The sequence below is a fragment of the Engraulis encrasicolus genome, chromosome 19 (assembly GCF_034702125.1).
Source record: "Engraulis encrasicolus isolate BLACKSEA-1 chromosome 19, IST_EnEncr_1.0, whole genome shotgun sequence".
Lineage (NCBI taxonomy): Eukaryota > Metazoa > Chordata > Actinopteri > Clupeiformes > Engraulidae > Engraulis > Engraulis encrasicolus.
Genome location: NC_085875.1, coordinates 7,797,519 through 7,815,018, shown reverse-complemented (window position 1 = coordinate 7,815,018; position 17,500 = coordinate 7,797,519). Strand labels below are relative to the sequence as shown.

Here is a 17,500-nt window from a genome sequence, read left to right as displayed (position 1 = left end):
GGGGAGGAGAAAGTGATGCATGCATATAAAATAATACTTTATCATTTCAAAAAATGACGCTACATTTCCGTCTTGGCATCATTACATGCGGGTGAGTAAGGGAAGTAAACAGAGGATGGGAGGAAATGATATTGGGTCATAATCCCAATGCTGCTGGACCACACAAGCTCACACGTCACACACATACCCTTGTCTGAAAGCTAGAAACACTACATGTGAAACTTGTCTGTAACATTGTTGACGCCTACCTCAAATGCCTTGTCAGGTGAGCACCAACAAATCCACATTGTTAACGAAACCAAACAATGAGTATTACATTACGCTGGGTCATTTTTCCAAAGTTTAGACACCTCCCCCCAACAGACACACGTTTCTGAGACCCATGGAAAATAAACTGCGTCTAGTCTAGCCAGTCGCCTGTGTGACCACTACAGCTTTCAGCCTTATACAGGGCAGCCTCTGTTCAGAAAAGCAGCACGCATAATATAAAACACACACACACACACACACAGCGTTGTTCAGTACCTCTGTGCCAATGTTCTTCCGATTTAACGGTGAAGTGTGTGACCAATCCACAGAGAGGGTGATTTCCCCGACAGCTGCGGGCTGTGTGTGTGTGTGTGTGTGTGTGTGAAGCAGAGATATAAATAGTAACCTAAATTTACAGGAGGTAGTGAGAACATGAGTCTTCAAGTTACACTCTCACACAGACACTGCACCATTAACACTTCAGGATCATCCTTCAAGAACCCTAAAATAATCAAGTACAAAAAGCAGATATATAAGCAGGCCTACTTTTGTGAGGGTTTGGAACTACTGTATGTGTTGGAGCGGCATGCATGCAACTCTATACACCGCTTCGTCAGCTGGCTGGCTCATCAGAAACCACTTTGCTTTTTGGAGGTATTTTCCACATGATGTGTTTCGGTTGGCCTTGCTCTAGAGAAATCCCCTCCATTTACCTTTTGAAACACATCTTCCTCTATTTAGGCCTCCTCCACAGAGCCAGGACTTCAGCTTCAGTTTCTACTAGCGACAAAAATAAGGATCAGACTACTACAAGGGGAATATGATAAAAGCTGACAGAAATTTATTGTTCTCATAAAAAGACACAATGTGTGGTAAAAACTAACAATTTGTAGAAAATACATCCATACGTACAGTACAAACAAAAATGCATATTGACATTATTAGTTTTCACAGTCAGGAGGGATTCATACACAACAAACAAACACACCAAAAGCCCTAGACGCTGTTCACACAGATAAAATCATAAATATCTTAAGAGCATTAAAAATACATCCAGGCACACATTTATTTTGTCCTTTTGCAAAACTCGAGTTAAAAAAAAGTGGCACACGTAAAAACATACAATAATAACAAAAGCCTTTGGTTGCATTACACCTCCCACTGAGTATAATGGGAGGTGTGGAAGACACAAACAGGTGCAATCACAAGGCTCTGGTGATCTGGTGAGGTTTTCAAGTCACATTTTTCTATGAGTAATGGCTCAGTCACAGCCCTCAAAATCAGTGTCCAAAATCATTCACATATTCACATTTCATGACAAAGCACACTACAGGGCTTGAGTCAAATTGCTATGTTTAGGTCCTTAAAGCGACATTCCCCCCTTCTGGTAGGTAATAAGCTCATTTTTCATCTCCCCTTGAGGTTTTACCTTTCTCTTGCTCTTCCAGTCGTTCTCTGAGTCGGCAATGCAAATTCTATGTCCGAGCTACTAGCATCATTGAATCGTCTGGTACCACCTACAGTAGCAGCTAGCTTGAATGGCTGGTTAGATTGAATGGTAATCGCTAGATTGGAACTAAAAGCAATCATCAGCAGACTCAGAAGACGACAAGAAGAACTAGAGAAAGGTACAAATCAATTATTTAACTGGAGTAGAGGTGGGAAATTATCTTCTTTTTTTTTTTAGAAATGGTGGAAAGTGGCTTTAAAAGGCGGTGAAGAAGTGAGTGTTTTGGACACACAGGGCAGGGAAGGCCCCTTTTGGACTATGGTCAGAGCCAAGAGAGGCACACAGCTGGGGCTTAAGCTGCTTTGGTGACCACAAAAGGCCTCTTTCAGCCAGTCAGGAGGGCTGCACTCTCAAGGCATGGTTTGTTCTGGGGGCTTGCTTGTTCAGGTTTTGTTCAAGTGTTAAGTGTGGAGTGCTGGTGTGTGTGTGTGTGTGTGCGAGAGAGAGAGAGAGAGAGAGAGAGAGAGAGAGAGAGAGAGAGAGAGAGAGAGAGAGAGATTGTGTTAATGTGTGTGTGTGTGTGTGTGTGTGTGTGTGTGTGTGTGTGTGTGTGTGTGTGTGTGTGTGTGTGTGTGTGTGTGTGTGTGTGTGTGTGTGTAGGTAAGTGTGCGTAGGTCCTTCCATGTCCTAGGTCCTCCTCTTACTGCCATGGAGTCCTCCGCCCAAGCACTCGATTGGTGACTTTCTGTAAGGAAAAAAAAAACAGAATTGTAACGGAAATTCTGCACTAAAGCAATACCAACATGATTTATTTTGATCAAGTAACTTCCCTGTCTGTGGTCAAAGCTATATTGCTGGAAAGAGGAATTTCCCGTGCACTTTTCTTTTCACGTCTTAAAAACATGAGCATTTTTGTGTGCATGTCCATGTTTATAATGACTGACCATGAGTAAATATGCACTTATCGCTGTTTATGTCTGGTAAGCTGGTTGTGTATCTCTATTGTGAGTTAGTGAATAAGAGACTGTGTGTGTGTGTGCGTGTGTGTGTGTGTGTGTGTGTGTGTGTGTGTGTGTGTGTGTGTGTGTGTGTGTGTGCAGGTGTGTGTGTGTATGTGCAGGTGTGTGTGTGTGTGTGTGTGTGTGTGTGTGTGTGTGTGTGTGTGTGTGTGTGCGTTAATGTGTCTCAGTTTCAGTGTGTGTGTGTCTAACTACACACTGTAATGATCATATTATGTGATGCAAATATTGTGTATGCGCACTGCAGCTTGCCTTGTTGAAGAGCTGGGCGTTGAGTCTGTAGGAGTGGTACTCTGCTTTCCTCCTCTCCTCCTCCCTGCGCTTGGCCACCTCGGGCAGCTGGGCGTAGATCCTGACAGGAAGGGAAGGGAAGGGGCGGGGCAGTCAGATAAGGCCGATGCCAGCCACAGATAGACCCACGCCAGGCAGCTGCAAACACTGCATTTCTTCACCACACATGCAAATAAAATGGCCTGGACACACATACGCGTGCGCACACACATGCGCGTGCGCACACACATGCGCGTGCGCACTCACACACACACGCACACAGGCACACACATGCACGCACGCACGCACGCACGCACACAAGCACACACACACACACACACACACACACACACACACACACACACACACACCAAAAGACCTAAATACACACACCACACAGCAAGGACACCAAATGCACACCAAAACAGCACCCAAGAAGCCAGTGTCCTGATGGAGCAGCAGATAAGCAAACGCAGGCAATCTCAGCAGCAGCACACACACAGACCTACCTACAGTACCTCCCCGCTCTCGGCAGCGTACTGACTGTTCTCTGCCCTGTTCCACTGATGACGTGAGGCGAGGAGGAAACATGAGCCCACACACAACACAACTATTACCTGCAGGTCACTCTACACCTGGTCTGTACACACACGCACGCACACACACACAGACACACACACACACACGCACACGCTAATTTGCTCACTCGATTACATAGCTGGGTTTAAAGACTCACGCTCACACTCACTAGGTCAGTGGTTCTCGAACTTTTTGTGTGAAGTACCCCCTGAGAAAATATTGAGCTCTCCGAGTACCACCTTGACAACCAACATTAGAATATCACAGTAAAGGCCTTCCAAATTCACTTTTGCCAGTCAATACAGGAGAGGTTCATAATGGCATTCCAAGTACCACCAGAGATGTCTCAAGTGCCACCAGTGGTACATGTACCACAGTTTGAGCACCACTGCACTAGGTGACTGAGGAGGTGAGATTCAAGAGCCAAGTCAGAGAGAGTAGATAAGAGAGAGGTTCCATTGGCCAATTGTTTCCGGGTTCTATTATTGCAAGGGGGAGTGGGGGGAAATCCCCCTTTAGGCAGACCTAAGGACTGTCCTATTCAATGCTAGGAGCATTATGACACGCCCCTTTAGGCAGTCCGGAACCTGGTCATGTTAGGTGCCCATAGCAACCTATTACATTGGCATATCTCTATATACAGAATCTCTGGCCAAGTGGTACTTTGTGTCTGGACGCATGTAGATTATTTATTTTCAGAGGAAGTCGAGTGAAAGTATGAATTGCTTCCTTTCTTTATGAACTGGTTTATAGACTCAAACCACATACACAATGTAAAGTAAACAATAAAGAGAACAACAACGACGAAAACAGCTGCAGAAACCAAACATGTAGCAAGTCTTGAAAAAGGTTCATGATTAACTCCTATGAGTTCATGCCACATTTTATCTAACCCTGAGAGAGAGAAAAAAAGAAAAGAAAAAAGAAAGAGTTAAGCTTACTGTCTAGACCTCTGGAACATCTCTTTCTTTGGCACCGCTCTTTTGATAGGACGAGCAGGAACTGAAAACAAAACACAGGAAGGAAAGAGCAGTGATTGGCATGAGGCAGAGATGAAAGGAAGGACTTTGTTTGAAGCTCAAAAATAGCTCTCAACATGCAGATGCCAGAGAGCTTGTGGAGTAGTAGCGATTTCTTAATGGGCCCTGCCGTGGCCTAACGGTGGGGCACTAGTCTTCTATGTGGCCGACCCCCGATTCCCAACCCGGGTCATTTGCCAACCCCTCCCTGTCTCTCTCTCCCCATTCGCTTCCTGCCCCCCCTCTCATACTGTCCCGTCATCACTTAAGTTGAAAAAGACCAAAAAAATAAAATAAAATAATGAATGCCAAAGGTGTCCAGCAATGTTTGTCATGTACAAATTTCATACATTTACACATTGCGTGCATCACATTTACACTTTGCGTACACAAATGAGTGCATCAAATGCCTCTGTATGCTGCTGGTAACACTACAGTCAATCAGACTACCTCTTCTTTTTAAATAGCTATCTACTACAACACATTCTCACAGCCAAATCATCAAATACCAACGTATGGTCAGAACTTGTTTGCGTCTTCTGAAGACGTATTGGCTACCAGGCCAGCAGGGCAAAACACAGAATAGGTCAATGTCATTTAACACGCATCAGTGAGCCACTGATGGAAATACACAAATTCGAGATTCTAAAGCCTGGCTCAAACTACGCGACTAGTGATTATGTGTCCGATTTTGACGTCGTGGTGCACCGCACACTAGAAGAGAATCGCAACTGTCAATCTTATCACTGCTCGCAGCCACCGAGACAATGCCCGACATTCTATTTCCAGTCGCAAATATCAAACAGTGTTTGATTTCTGCGACTTGCGATCGGCGACTCTTTGAACTGCTGAAGTTCTATCTTAGAACGTCTCACGCGACGAGGAAATCTTCCCCGAGAATCGTTTGACGATTGACGGAAGGGGGGTTTTCAGCCGAGAATCGCGTAGTTTGAGCCAGGCTTAAGACATCTTGGCTGGTCAGAACGACTGGTCGCTAAATTCTGTGCAGCACAGTTTTTCCTGATGTTTTCTCCTGCTTTCAGGACCACCACTAAAACATCTTTCTAAAATATTTGTTTTGGGGCATTTTAGCCTTTATTTATTTATTTAGACAGGATAGTCAAAGATGGTGAGGAGAAATGAGTGCTGGGGTAGGAGAGAGATACGAGATGGCTTCGGATTAGGACATGACCCAGGCCGGGTCCCCATGGGCATGCAAACTCATTCATGGTTGGGGCCTTGGTGTGGCACGCCACAGGGACCCCCTCACCCCTAAAACCCAAGCCATCAGATAAGAGTGGGCAGGACACTGTGCTGGAGCTGCTCTGGATACAGTGTTATTACTGAGGAGTGGCGAACAGGTAGGCAGGCGGCCAGTGCCTTGCTAATCGGCTGAAGCAGCTACCTGTAACCAAGTCAAATCCTGCTCACCTATGGCCCTGGCACACTAGCCTTGATCACTTGTAATGCAGGTTAAAGACTGAGGTGCACTTTCATTCTGTGCACTCACAGTGTGACGTGATGTAAATCCCAATGAGATTAAATGGGAATCCCCAGCAGTGGTGTGTGTGTGTGTGTGTGTGTGTGTGTGTGTGTGTGTGTGTGTGTGTGTGTGTGTGTGTGTGTGTGTGTGTGTGTGTGTGTGTGTATGTGTGTGTGTGTGTGTGTGTGTGTGTGTTGGAAGGGCTGTTATTCGTACCTGCATTGTACCCGTGCGTGTGTCTGTATGCGAGCAGAGGGTTGCTCATTTTACCTGTATGTTAGTCTGTATGTCTCTTGTGTGAGTGTGTGTATATACGTAGGTGAGTGGATGTTTTTTTTGCTTGTACATCAAAATGAAGGAGGGTCCTGAGGAAACTCTGCTATTAAATCCTTAAAGGGACACTGTGCAGGAAATGGACAAAAAAAGTACTGCAACTATGCTGCTCATTGAAACTGGGCTGCCTATTACCAAATTTGATCTTTACATGAAAGTTTACCGAATAAAAAACAAATATTTTCTGGTATGGTCCAAGTAGAGTCATTTTTGCAGCTAAAAATGGTTATTTTTGGAAATTCAAAATGGCGGACCATGGAGAAGATCCCCCTTTTCATGTATGAAAAGTGCAATTTTTCCAGTCATAATGAATACTAAAAATTTGTTCGTGGTGGTAAGTATTCATGAAAAAGGTAACATTAGTGAATGGGCAGCATGAATTTTGAAAATAAACAACTAAAAATCTCACACAGTGTCCCTTTTTATTCTTAAGTTTTATTTATGCCACACACCCGACACGTTTCAACTCGCGTAGGAGTCTTTTTCAAGGTCTGTTTTCTGCTTGTACCTGCGGTGTTGTGTGTAAATCTGCGTTGCAGGGGAGGGTTGTTGAAGAGTATCTCTCTCTCCCGGTTGAACTCGGTCTGCATCCTCCTCTCCTCCCTCAGCAGACACAGACGCTTCAGGCGCTCCCGAGAGCGAGAAACAAACTCCGGACGCCGGAACTCCAGCGCCTCCTGACAAGCACACACACACGCACACACGCGCACACACACACACACACACACACACACACACACACACACACAGACACAGACACACACGTTATACTTCATCACGCATGGATAACTTCTGCTGTTTTTTTCTTTCTGAACTGCAGAATCAGCGTAAGCAATGTCTTGACTACAGGATATGGACTAAATTAACAGATTGCAATAGAAATCACACCCCTTTTAGGAATATACACCATGATCTCCAAGACCAAGTATCAACAGACTAGAGCAAGCTTCACAAACACATCTGCACATGTGTGCTCACACACACGCACGCACGCACGCACGCACGCACACCTACCTGTAGAGTGAGGCGTTTCAGGGCTTGAATTTTATGCTGTGAGGTCTCTGAACCACCACTAGTCTCCGAGCTCTTCTCTCCGTCCTTGGCCCCTGAGCGTGGCCCCTGCCTCTGCACCCAGCTCTGCAGCTGTTGCAGCAGCTGCTGGTGTCTCTGGGCGTGTGCCTCCTCCCCACCATCCACCTGGGTACTCCTCTCTCTCTGCCCATGCTGCCCCAGTACCACATCTCCATCCTGGGTGGTGGTGCTGCTGCCTCCCCTGCCCCGCTGCTGTTCCCTGGTGGTGGTGGTGGTCCCTCTCTGGTCCTCCTGGTTCTGACGCTCCCTCAGTGGCTCTCTCCTCCTCCTCCAGGGCTGGGTCCTGCTGTAGGGCTCGAACCAGCTGGATGGAGCAGCGGGGTCTGGGATGGAGGCGCTGCTGCTGCCGGTGGGTTCGGGGGAGGCGTCGGGACAGTTCTCCTTACGGGAGTCCAGCCTCAGCTCCTCGGCCGGGACGAACCACGACACACCTGGGCAACGCAGGAGAACATGAAGGAGCGGTTGTCAAGTTTCAACTTTATAAGTTCAAGTTCAAGAGTATAGAAATAGGAATGCTAGAAATGTATTTTGGTGTGCCCACAAATTCAAAAATACAACCAGACAAAACAAAACTAAGGGGGGACATGACAGAAAACCAACGGAGAGCATATGCTATGCATCATATGGTGCAGTTGTGCACTTCGGGCATTATGTTTCAGTGCGTAATTAATACGCCATACACACTGAAACATGAACACTGAAGTGCACAACTGCACCATTTCAGATACATTTGTATATCCTGTTTATATGTGTTGGTTAATAATTGCATTATAGTACTTACACATGCTGATAACTTTTAAGAGCTGCAAACATTTTTGTCTCCTGATTTGTATTTGCTGATTTGCTGAGCCCCCGAAAATTACATAAGTAAACACTTCTCTATTTGTGAGCCAAACAAGGGCTACACAATAATTCACATCATTAAATATTTCAGTATAATCAAAGATATCCAATATGGTAGACCAAGATAAATCATAAGACGCGTGTCCAAGGCAAAGGAGAGGGATCAAGTCCGTTCCCCTTATTTTTCTGTGGCGTTTAGTGGCAGCTTGCATACGATGTGCACTACTGCCATCTATTGCGTTAAGGGAACTCCATTCATTCTCAACCTTTGCTGGTCTCCTAAAGGGCAGTGCACCCTACGATCGCATGGATCCCCGAAAAGTACCCCTATGAAACATTTTTTTTCTTCTTCTTTTTTCTTGGTAACACTTTATTTTAGGGATACATCTATAAGCACTAATACATACAATGTTAATGCCTGCATAAGTAACTTGTAAGGCATTTACTAAGCAAACGCTAAGGCCTACTAGGTCCTTACTAAGGTTAAATTGGTAATAAATCCCTTATTGTGCATGAACAAGACATTTGCGAATACATGCCTAACAAATGTTTGATTTTGCTTTGTACATGCCTACAAGTTACTTATACAGGCACATTGTATGTATTAGTGCTAATAGATGTATCCCTAAAATAAAGTGCTACCAAATCTTCTCTGGTATAACTACTACTCATACTACCAATATTGTATAACCATTGTTATTGTAGTTATTTAGATGTTATAACTGCTTTAGCATTCATATTTGAGGAGTATGTTTATTTGTTTTTTTGGGGGGTAGGGGGTGGGAGGAGATACTATTTTCATGGGGCAAATACCATTCATTTTCTTTTTCTATACTCGTATTTTTCTGGTGGCTTTTGGAACTGAATTCTTCCATCTTGTAATGTCCCATGATATGTGTATGTCAGTGTGTATAGTACCATGAGGATGTGGTTGAGGGGCTGGCTTCCTGCTGTGCCTGTCCTTCATAAGGCCGTGCTGGGACCTCTGGGACCTCTGGGCCTGGCTGGAGGTGGTGGAGGCAGCGGAGGAGGCGGAGGAGGGGTGCGGAGAGGGGAAGGTGGTGCCCACGTCACGCGTGTGTCGCCGCGTTCCATTGCTCACTATCTCCAGGTCACCTGCAGAAGAGCACACAAATCATTCACAGATGAGTGGGTGTGGTGTGGGTGTGTAGTTTGCATGCATGTGTTACCTTTAGGGTATGTGGTGGATGTACAAGGGTGGGTGTGTGTGTGTGCTTTACTGTGTGCATGTTTGTATGTGTTTTGTGTATACAATACATCTATATTGACAGCATTTGGGAAATGGACAGCCTTTATGTAGTGCCTTTCCACTCCTTTCCACTACATTGTATGCCTTACATTCACCTATTCACACTCAGTTGGTAGTGGCTGGTTGGGGCTAAGTATCTTGCTCAAGGACACATCGATCGGGTCAGGCAAAGTGGGTCTCGATCCTGCAACCTTCTGGTTGCCAAATGGCTCCGGTACCACCTGAGCCACCACGACCACTGCATGTGTGTGCCTATGTACATATGCGTGTATGTTAATGAAATGTATGCAAGCGTGTGTGTGTGTGAGAGAGAGATTATCTGGACTGACCTGCTTGCACCCCTCTGCTGACTTGCTTGACCTTCGACCTCTTGGTGGTGGCGCGAGGGCGCGGCGGGAGAGAGGAGCCACTGGAGGACGAGTCCAGAGTCACCTGGAGACCAGAAGACAGAGCCATGACACAACAAAACACACCCACACATCTATGCTTCCATGTGTGTGTATTTGAAAATGAGTGACACACACACACACACACATTATGCTATCTATGCTTCTGTGTGTGTATTTGAGAGTGAGTGAGTGAGTGAGTGAGTGAGTGAGTGAGTGAGTGAGTGAGTGAGTGAGTGAGTGAGTGAGTGAGTGAGTGAGTGAGTGAGTGAGTGAGTGAGTGAGTGAGTGAGTGAGTGAGTGAGTGAGTGAGTGAGTGAGTGAGTCACACACACACACACACACGTACACACGTACACACATCTATGCTTCTAGGTGTGTGCATTTTAGATTGAGGGAGTGAGAAACAGCATGGCCTGGGCAGGAGAGGACACCATGACACAATATCACTCACGGCCAATACACACACACGCACACAATCTTGACTCAGGCACACAGTCTCAGACACACATACTAGACACATAGCCACACACACATGGTGTCACACACGTGTTGGATACAATGACTCATCATGCAAATACACGGCAGGCACTGCCCACAGCGCAAAGACAAACAATAGGCTGCATTCACCCAAGCAATCTTTGAGTATTTCTTCACTTGCTCACGGTCACAATTATGCTTTTTCACGATGATGTCAACCAACTTCCCTTGTGAAGTGAAGCAGGTACTGATGACTACCGGTTTCAGGCATGTAGGTTCATATCTATAGCAGGGCTTGGCATTGGCACCTGCCAACCAGCCAAATGCTGGTAACACGTGGCTGTGGCTGGTGTTTGCCAGTTTTGTTTGGTGTTTTGGCAGGTACTTTACTCTTGGTCATGACAAACAATAGACTATATTGTGTTGTTCATACACCTGGTTTGTATTTGTCTGATTAACTTCCATGTCAGAAAAACTACGTGTTATGGGTGTGTTTTTCTTCTGAGCTTAAACACAGGCTATCATGGTAGCACAAACGATAAATTTGACCAGAAGTGTGGCTAGTAGAAAGGCTGACGGGCTAGTGACTCTGTAAAGCCACTAGCCATGTTGACTGGTGAGCTAAAAAGTTAATGTCAAGCCCTGATCTATACAGTTTATACCTGGCTGCTTCGAATGCTTTGAATTGAAGATGTCTGAAATGACATCACGAGAGAAAGGTCCATTGGCCAACACCGTGCCAGCCTACAAATGATGGCTAGACAGCAAGGCTGGAAAATGAACACCCACCCATGACGAATATGAAAAGCCACTGGTTTAACAGGTACAGCCAGCCACAGAAACACAGCTGAAGTCGCCAATGCCTTTGCCTGGTCACACGCCTCACAACACAGCACAGTCTATTTCGTAATCCTTTATGTGACTCATGGCCTTGGCCTTGCAAACTTTGTCAACAAAACACTGACATGTTCTCGAAGGGAGATAAGGACTCAGGCAGTCAGTTACTCAAGAACACGCTGCTTGCTCTTCAAATTAAAGGTCTAGAAGTGATAGATTACACTCTGGGTAACATTGGAAAATAGGGTTCATATTAGGGATGCAAACTAGGGCTGTAACGATATTGTATCGAACCGAGAAATCGTGATACACAGAGTCACGACACTGTATCGTGATACAAGGAGGCAGTATCGTGATACGCCCTTTCAAAGTTTTATTACCCATTAGTCCAGAAAACAACCTTATGATTTGATGTGATAGTGTTTCCAAACTTCAGTGGAGATACATTTCAGAAATCGTGGGGTGTATCGAACCGCAGGTCAAAAATCATGATACGAACCGAATTGTGAGTTGAGTGTATCGTTACAGCCCTAATGCAAACGATTAATTGATTAATCAACTTTAATCGATCAATGCGTTAATCGATTAAAAACCATTCATCGCAATTAATCGACAATTCAACTGACAAGAATCCCAGGTGAAATGGGTGAAGAGTGTGTGTGAAGAAGGGTGTGAATAGTGGGAATATTTCAATCACCTTTGGATTAAAGAATTGAAATAGAATAAATTTAAATGTGGTATTTTATCTCAATATTTAATTACAATGTTTAGATTTAGTAGGTTTTTTTTTCGAGAAACATTGTGTAGAGGCCGCTTTGCAGTTGCCTCTTCTCGAGCGGATAGAAACTTGGATTCAACGCGCGTCGTAGAAAAATAGAGTTCTGATTTATTTGCCACTGTTTCCAACTTAACTTAAATGTACAACAAACTATAAGGGGGTTCAAACTTAAAGCTCTATTTCGGAGGTTCTACTCAACACGGTTGAAAGATTGTTTGTCTCTACCGCTCTGCCAGGCCATCTGAGTCAGGTGCTTTTATCAAAACGTCATCCAAAGCCAATTAGACGCGTCACTTCAAACAACCCAAACGGAGCGGCTCAAGCAAGACAATCCAACAACAAAACAAATAACAATAATTACCAAATCCAATTTCATAAATATAAATATTCCTCATTCATAACCAAAATATCCAAATAATATATAAAAGGTTCATCAAACACAAAAATAGGCAAAATGGCTCTAACACATTGAGATTTCAGGGGGAAAACGCCGCTTATCAATTAATCATAAGTCGATCGATAAGGCTATCAACTAATGATCAATGAATTAATCCATAATTTGCATCCCTAGTTCATGTCAGCCACCATACATGCCCAATGGCCTTCTGCGTAAGTGACTTATACAATATGGAACACAAAATTCCTTATTACGATTAGATAGTCAATAAAGGCCTTACTGGCAACAAGCAACTGGCAACATTTGTGAATATACGCCTAACAAATTATTTGTTTTGCTTAACAAATGTCTCATAAGTCACTTAAACACAGTTATGGGCACGCTTATGACAGTTATGGGCATTAGAGGGTAACAACGTGAACTCTAAAATTAAGTGTTACCAAACTGTTCCAGGCTCAAGACAGTTTACATGCATTTCCATTAGACATCATCAGAACACACTTCTGAAAACGCTTTAAGAGTTTCAATGCCTCGGCCTAGGTACAGTAGTATTCCGAACAGGTACAGACGTCACTGTGAAAAGCTGTATCAGGTGTCATGCAAAGCAGTCATCCATCATCGACATCAACCCAGCCTGAGGATAAGAACTACTAGTAGGTAGGTAGGGAGCTGACGTGACAGAGAGAGCCAGGGAGTCTTATTTGAAACAACAGCTGTAAGAGGTTTGTATACCTAAAGGATTATGCAGAGAAGCCCCTTACGATCCCCGACAGACTCTAGCAGAAGTCAACTCGACCTGCAGTGTACCAAAGCATGGGAGTGGTAGCCTGTTGGTGGTTAAGCCTGCAGACCCACCTGTGACCAGAGGGTCGCAGGTTTGAAACCCCCCCACCTGCCATCCAGGTGGTGCCAGTGACGTAAACTGAACATGAGGGATGGGATTTCACTGCTCAAATTATATTCTGCGGTGTAATCACCAAAGGCAAAACAAACTGGATTAACAAAGTCAACATCCTGCCACACTGTACATTCCTGCCCCATGCTCTTTCACTAATCACCACCTCTACTGTATGGTATTGACTGATTCAATGAAACTGAACAAACGTGTGATTTTTAAAGTCACATGCAAGTAACTCTACTACACAACACAACACTTTATTGGATCAGCAGTCGACACCATTTTGCTTTTTGGAGGCGTTTGCACTTTGCACACGGCTTGTTTTCTTTCTGAACCTGGGATGCCCACCTCTCTACTAATCCCAATAGCGAAAGCGCTTCACTTTAATTCAATTAAGTAGAATCCCCCACCTGCTATACAACAGCTGCCAGTGATGCGCTTTGTACACTGAACATGAGGTATGGGATTTCACTGTACGCACGTTTCACTTGATGCCCTGTTGTTGACATCACAATGGTAAATGAGAATCACATAAAGCCCGAGTGCACTCAACCACCCGCAGTAGTTAACCCATGCACAGCACATGCCTGCACAGCAGGGGGCAGCCATGACGTATGTTTACTGGTTTGGTGGGCTAGCTTCAGCTCAGCCATAGAGGTAGAAAATAACACTAGAGAGGACACAGCAATTTGCGACAGCACTGGGAAATGGCAGCTGGAGCTTCCCAACTTCCGTAGGTAGTGTAGGTAACTTCAGGCAATGCAAGTCAATGGAGAACACGCCCACCCCTGTCAAGAAATTAACTAAAACTGTGTAAATATGAAGTAACACTTTAATCAAAGACCAGATTTGAAATGTCAGGCTAAATATCTACTTAAATCATATGAGTCGATAAAATACATTTAAAAATCAAATAATATCTTTTATGAACATAGTTAGCAACAAACTTCAACTATTGTCCTTGTATAGTGTGTTGATGGACATTTTCACATGATTAAGCCATTTTTGACAGAGGTGAGCCTCGTTCTCCGTTAATTTCCATTTCTCGATCTACCTACAGATAATGGCCGCTACAAATCGCCGTAAAAAGGGGGGCGGGGTCCTCTCTAGTGTTATTTTCTACCTCTATGAGCTCAGCATACTATCAGAGAATCTCTAACAGGGAGAAGGTTCAGTCTCATTGGTTCCCATTGTAGCCAGTTAGCTTTGCATGCATACTGCAGTAACTATGGAGTGTCCACTAGTTGGCGAGCGTAGTTCAGTCCTTCATGTGGGAAAATGTATGGAATGGAAAGGGGAACCCATATGCTAAATACATTGCTACTGCGATTACCAGTCACAAATATTATCAACAAAACATTCCTGGTAAGCACTATGACTGTTGTTTAACAATAGGCTGTATTGACAAATCATTCAGGTGTGTAGTTTAACAGCAGGTTAGAAGATTTCAACCTGTACTCGCTAGCATCCCGCTAATGTTTATGGGTTTGGCCCCATAAAAATTGAGCTTTGTGACCCAGTATATAATAATCTAGTGGCGCAAAATAATCTAAACGCTACTCAAATGGGGTCTTATTATTTCTAGCTTCGAACTTAATATTAATATTTCACGACAAAAAAATATTAAAAAATCACAATAATTTATAATGGTAGGAAACTCCATTGACGCCCATTCATTTTGCACTGGCCCGTGGTTAGGGTTAGCCAGTTGTGGCTAGTAGCTAGTTTCGTGAGTGAACAGCCCCTGATACTATTAATAGCACGCACTCTCATCACCTTCATATACTGTTGTCAAGTTTCCCCAATGCTGATTGGTGGGTGCAGCACTCTCAGCCTATAGATGAGGATGCCCCGAAACTCATCCCTTCCTCCCTTTTTTTATGGAATAATTAGCCTTAAACACTGTGATTGCAGACAAGTTCTGTTTCTAAAGCGAAGCAGGAAGAATGACTAGCGGCCGGTATCCATAGAAAGCAGTTGGGTGTAAGTTTATGTCTATGCCACTGGATGCTACTCTTCCTACTTCAAATGCATTAAATCAAAGGTGTCTGACGTCACGTGAAAAAAGCCAACACTTCATAGTGGAGATGGTGCCGTGCTCAAACCACCTCTCTTCCCAGCGAGGGAAATGGCTTAAAGCACAGGCCATTCACTACTGCACCCTGATTGTGTGGGAACGTAAACCTGTGACCTAACCTGTCACAGGAAGTGGACCTGTGGCGTAACACCGGACACAAGAAGGGAAACTGCGACCTAACCCGTCATCAGTGACTAACACATGATCTGAGGCAGACAAACCAGCTTGAGAAAGCAAAAGCCTAGTCATGCCTTCCACCTTCCCTGTCCCATTTCACTTCGATTCATCTGCCTCATCTACATAGGGGAGCTGCTAATTCTGTGACTCGGCTGTAACAAACACATGTCTGTACCGAGTCTGGACTTAAACTTTATGAACTAATAATCCATGGGTCACAAGCCTCAACCCCAATTTGGATAGTGGATGAACTATGCCTCGTGTACAATGAAGGTGAACTAAGCGACCTGCGCGGCGGAAGTCATTGTTTCTCTATGGAGGGAAGGTGAATAAAGCCGGGAGCGAAGCTTCTTGAGTGACTAGAGCGAATTTTGACGATTAAACTCAAGCTAATCTTAAGCGAATTTGCTATGACGCGGTTCGGCGAAAACCAATTGGAACGTTCATATCGAGGAATGTCCCAGGTTGTCAAGACAGAGCCGTTATGTGATTAGCTGAATCAAACATGTCAGTGCAGCGTCCAGAGCGAATAAAACTAATTCATGGCGAAACTTCTTCAACCACCCCAGCTACCTGGGTCGCGNTGGTAGCGCTTGATTTACACGGGGCACTACTGTGGGTTTGTGGAGGGGAGGGGAACGTGGAAATAGGCCTACAGATGTCCGTAGTTGGGAACACATCCCCATTAGAGACATCACACTCAAATAAAATGGATTAGGGTCATTGATGTTTTTAGAAGCAGGTGACAGGGTGGTGCAACCGCTGTTGTCGCTATTGCGTGAAGTTGGTACACATAAATTAATTGTGCAACACGTTTCATTTACATGGACTGAATGTTTAAAGAAATAAAAAAAAGAACCAATCATAATTTAATCCAGATGATATTGGCATTAGCTGTGGTTCCACCACCTGACTGCTACCAAAAATGGAACCCTGCACCCTTTAAACTTGGATGTGCGTAATACTTGACTGTGTAAAACTTGTGAACAGGTGCGCCTCTATCTAATGTAGCAGACTCGTATAGACATTTCCTTTGTCTAAGATTGTTTTTTGAATGTAAATCGCCCAGCCCTAGAAGCACCCCTATCTAATGTACTAGACTCGTACCGTGGAGTAGTCGTTGGTGGTGGTGGTGCTGCTGCAGCTCCTCTGCTTGTGGATGTTGGAGTAGAGCTTCAGCAGGCTCTCGCGGCCCTTCTCCGCTGTTCCAGCTCCAGCCGCAGCGCCCCCTAGCGTCTTCACTCGCTTGGGCCCGAACGCCCTCAGCAGCCGCTGGGTGTCGATGGTGGACAGGCTGGTCTCCGTGGACATGCTGCTGTCTCTCTCCGCCGGGCAGCGCCCTCCTCCTCCTCCCCTTCCGAGCCGCTCTGGCTCCTCCTCTTCCTGCTTCACGTCCACCAATGGCGCGCCCTCTTCCTCCTCCACCTCCACCTCTGCCTGCTCTTCCGACATCCGATTGGACGACTCTTGCGTTTCCGGTTCTGCCCACGCCAGCCGCGGAGCCCCGCCTCTTTTAACCCCGTTGTCCTCCCTGGTTCCCTTCCTGTCTTCCTTCGCTCTCCTCTCCTTCTTCTTGCTCTTCCCTCCCTTCTCCACTCGTTTGGTCCCAGACGACTTGGCAGCTGGATCGGTCTGCTTCTTCTTCTGAGGTAGCGTTTGCGTGCCGTTTGCAACCTGTGCAGCGGTGAGTGTATCCCGTCCTGTGCTGGTGGAAGGAGTAGGGTGTGTGAGCGCGTGCGTGAGCGTGGCGCTGGAGTGCGTGAGCGAGTTGCTGTTGATGAGGCGCGACAGGCGCTCCAGACGTTCCAACAGCGACGCCTCCTCCCTCTCGCCGACGACGACGCCGCCAACGCTGACGGCGCT

General features: G+C 45.3%; 2 protein-coding genes across 5 annotated transcripts in view; both read right to left on the bottom strand.

Moving 5' to 3' along the window:
• zgc:123321 (Protein YIPF5-like) overlaps nt 1-1,054 on the bottom strand; it is a 6,684-nt gene extending 5,630 nt beyond the window's left edge. Inside the window, exon 1 of one of the 3 annotated variants that reach the window (XM_063183572.1) lies at nt 963-1,054. The gene's annotated coding sequence lies outside the window, so the exon portion shown is untranslated. Of the gene's footprint in view, nt 1-248; nt 498-525; nt 625-962 lie in introns of those variants that run through there. The other 2 variants (XM_063183571.1, XM_063183570.1) reach the window with 2 other exon arrangements.
• Nucleotides 1,055-1,068: 14 nt separating this feature from the next.
• The window catches only part of alms1 (ALMS1 centrosome and basal body associated protein), a 39,120-nt gene continuing 22,688 nt past the window's right edge, over nt 1,069-17,500 (bottom strand). Inside the window, exons 12-19 of one of the 2 annotated variants that reach the window (XM_063183568.1) lie at nt 16,745-17,500; nt 9,937-10,039; nt 9,256-9,453; nt 7,417-7,925; nt 6,911-7,079; nt 4,509-4,569; nt 2,971-3,070; nt 1,069-2,444 (exon numbers count right to left, since the gene is read on the bottom strand). The exon at nt 16,745-17,500 is cut by the window's right edge and continues 410 nt beyond it. In XM_063183568.1, the coding sequence (XP_063039638.1) occupies nt 2,400-2,444; nt 2,971-3,070; nt 4,509-4,569; nt 6,911-7,079; nt 7,417-7,925; nt 9,256-9,453; nt 9,937-10,039; nt 16,745-17,500 (1,941 nt within the window). In that variant the 3' untranslated portion in view covers nt 1,069-2,399. Of the gene's footprint in view, nt 2,445-2,970; nt 3,071-3,358; nt 3,552-4,508; nt 4,570-6,910; nt 7,080-7,416; nt 7,926-9,255; nt 9,454-9,936; nt 10,040-16,744 lie in introns of those variants that run through there. The other variant, XM_063183569.1, reaches the window with a different exon arrangement.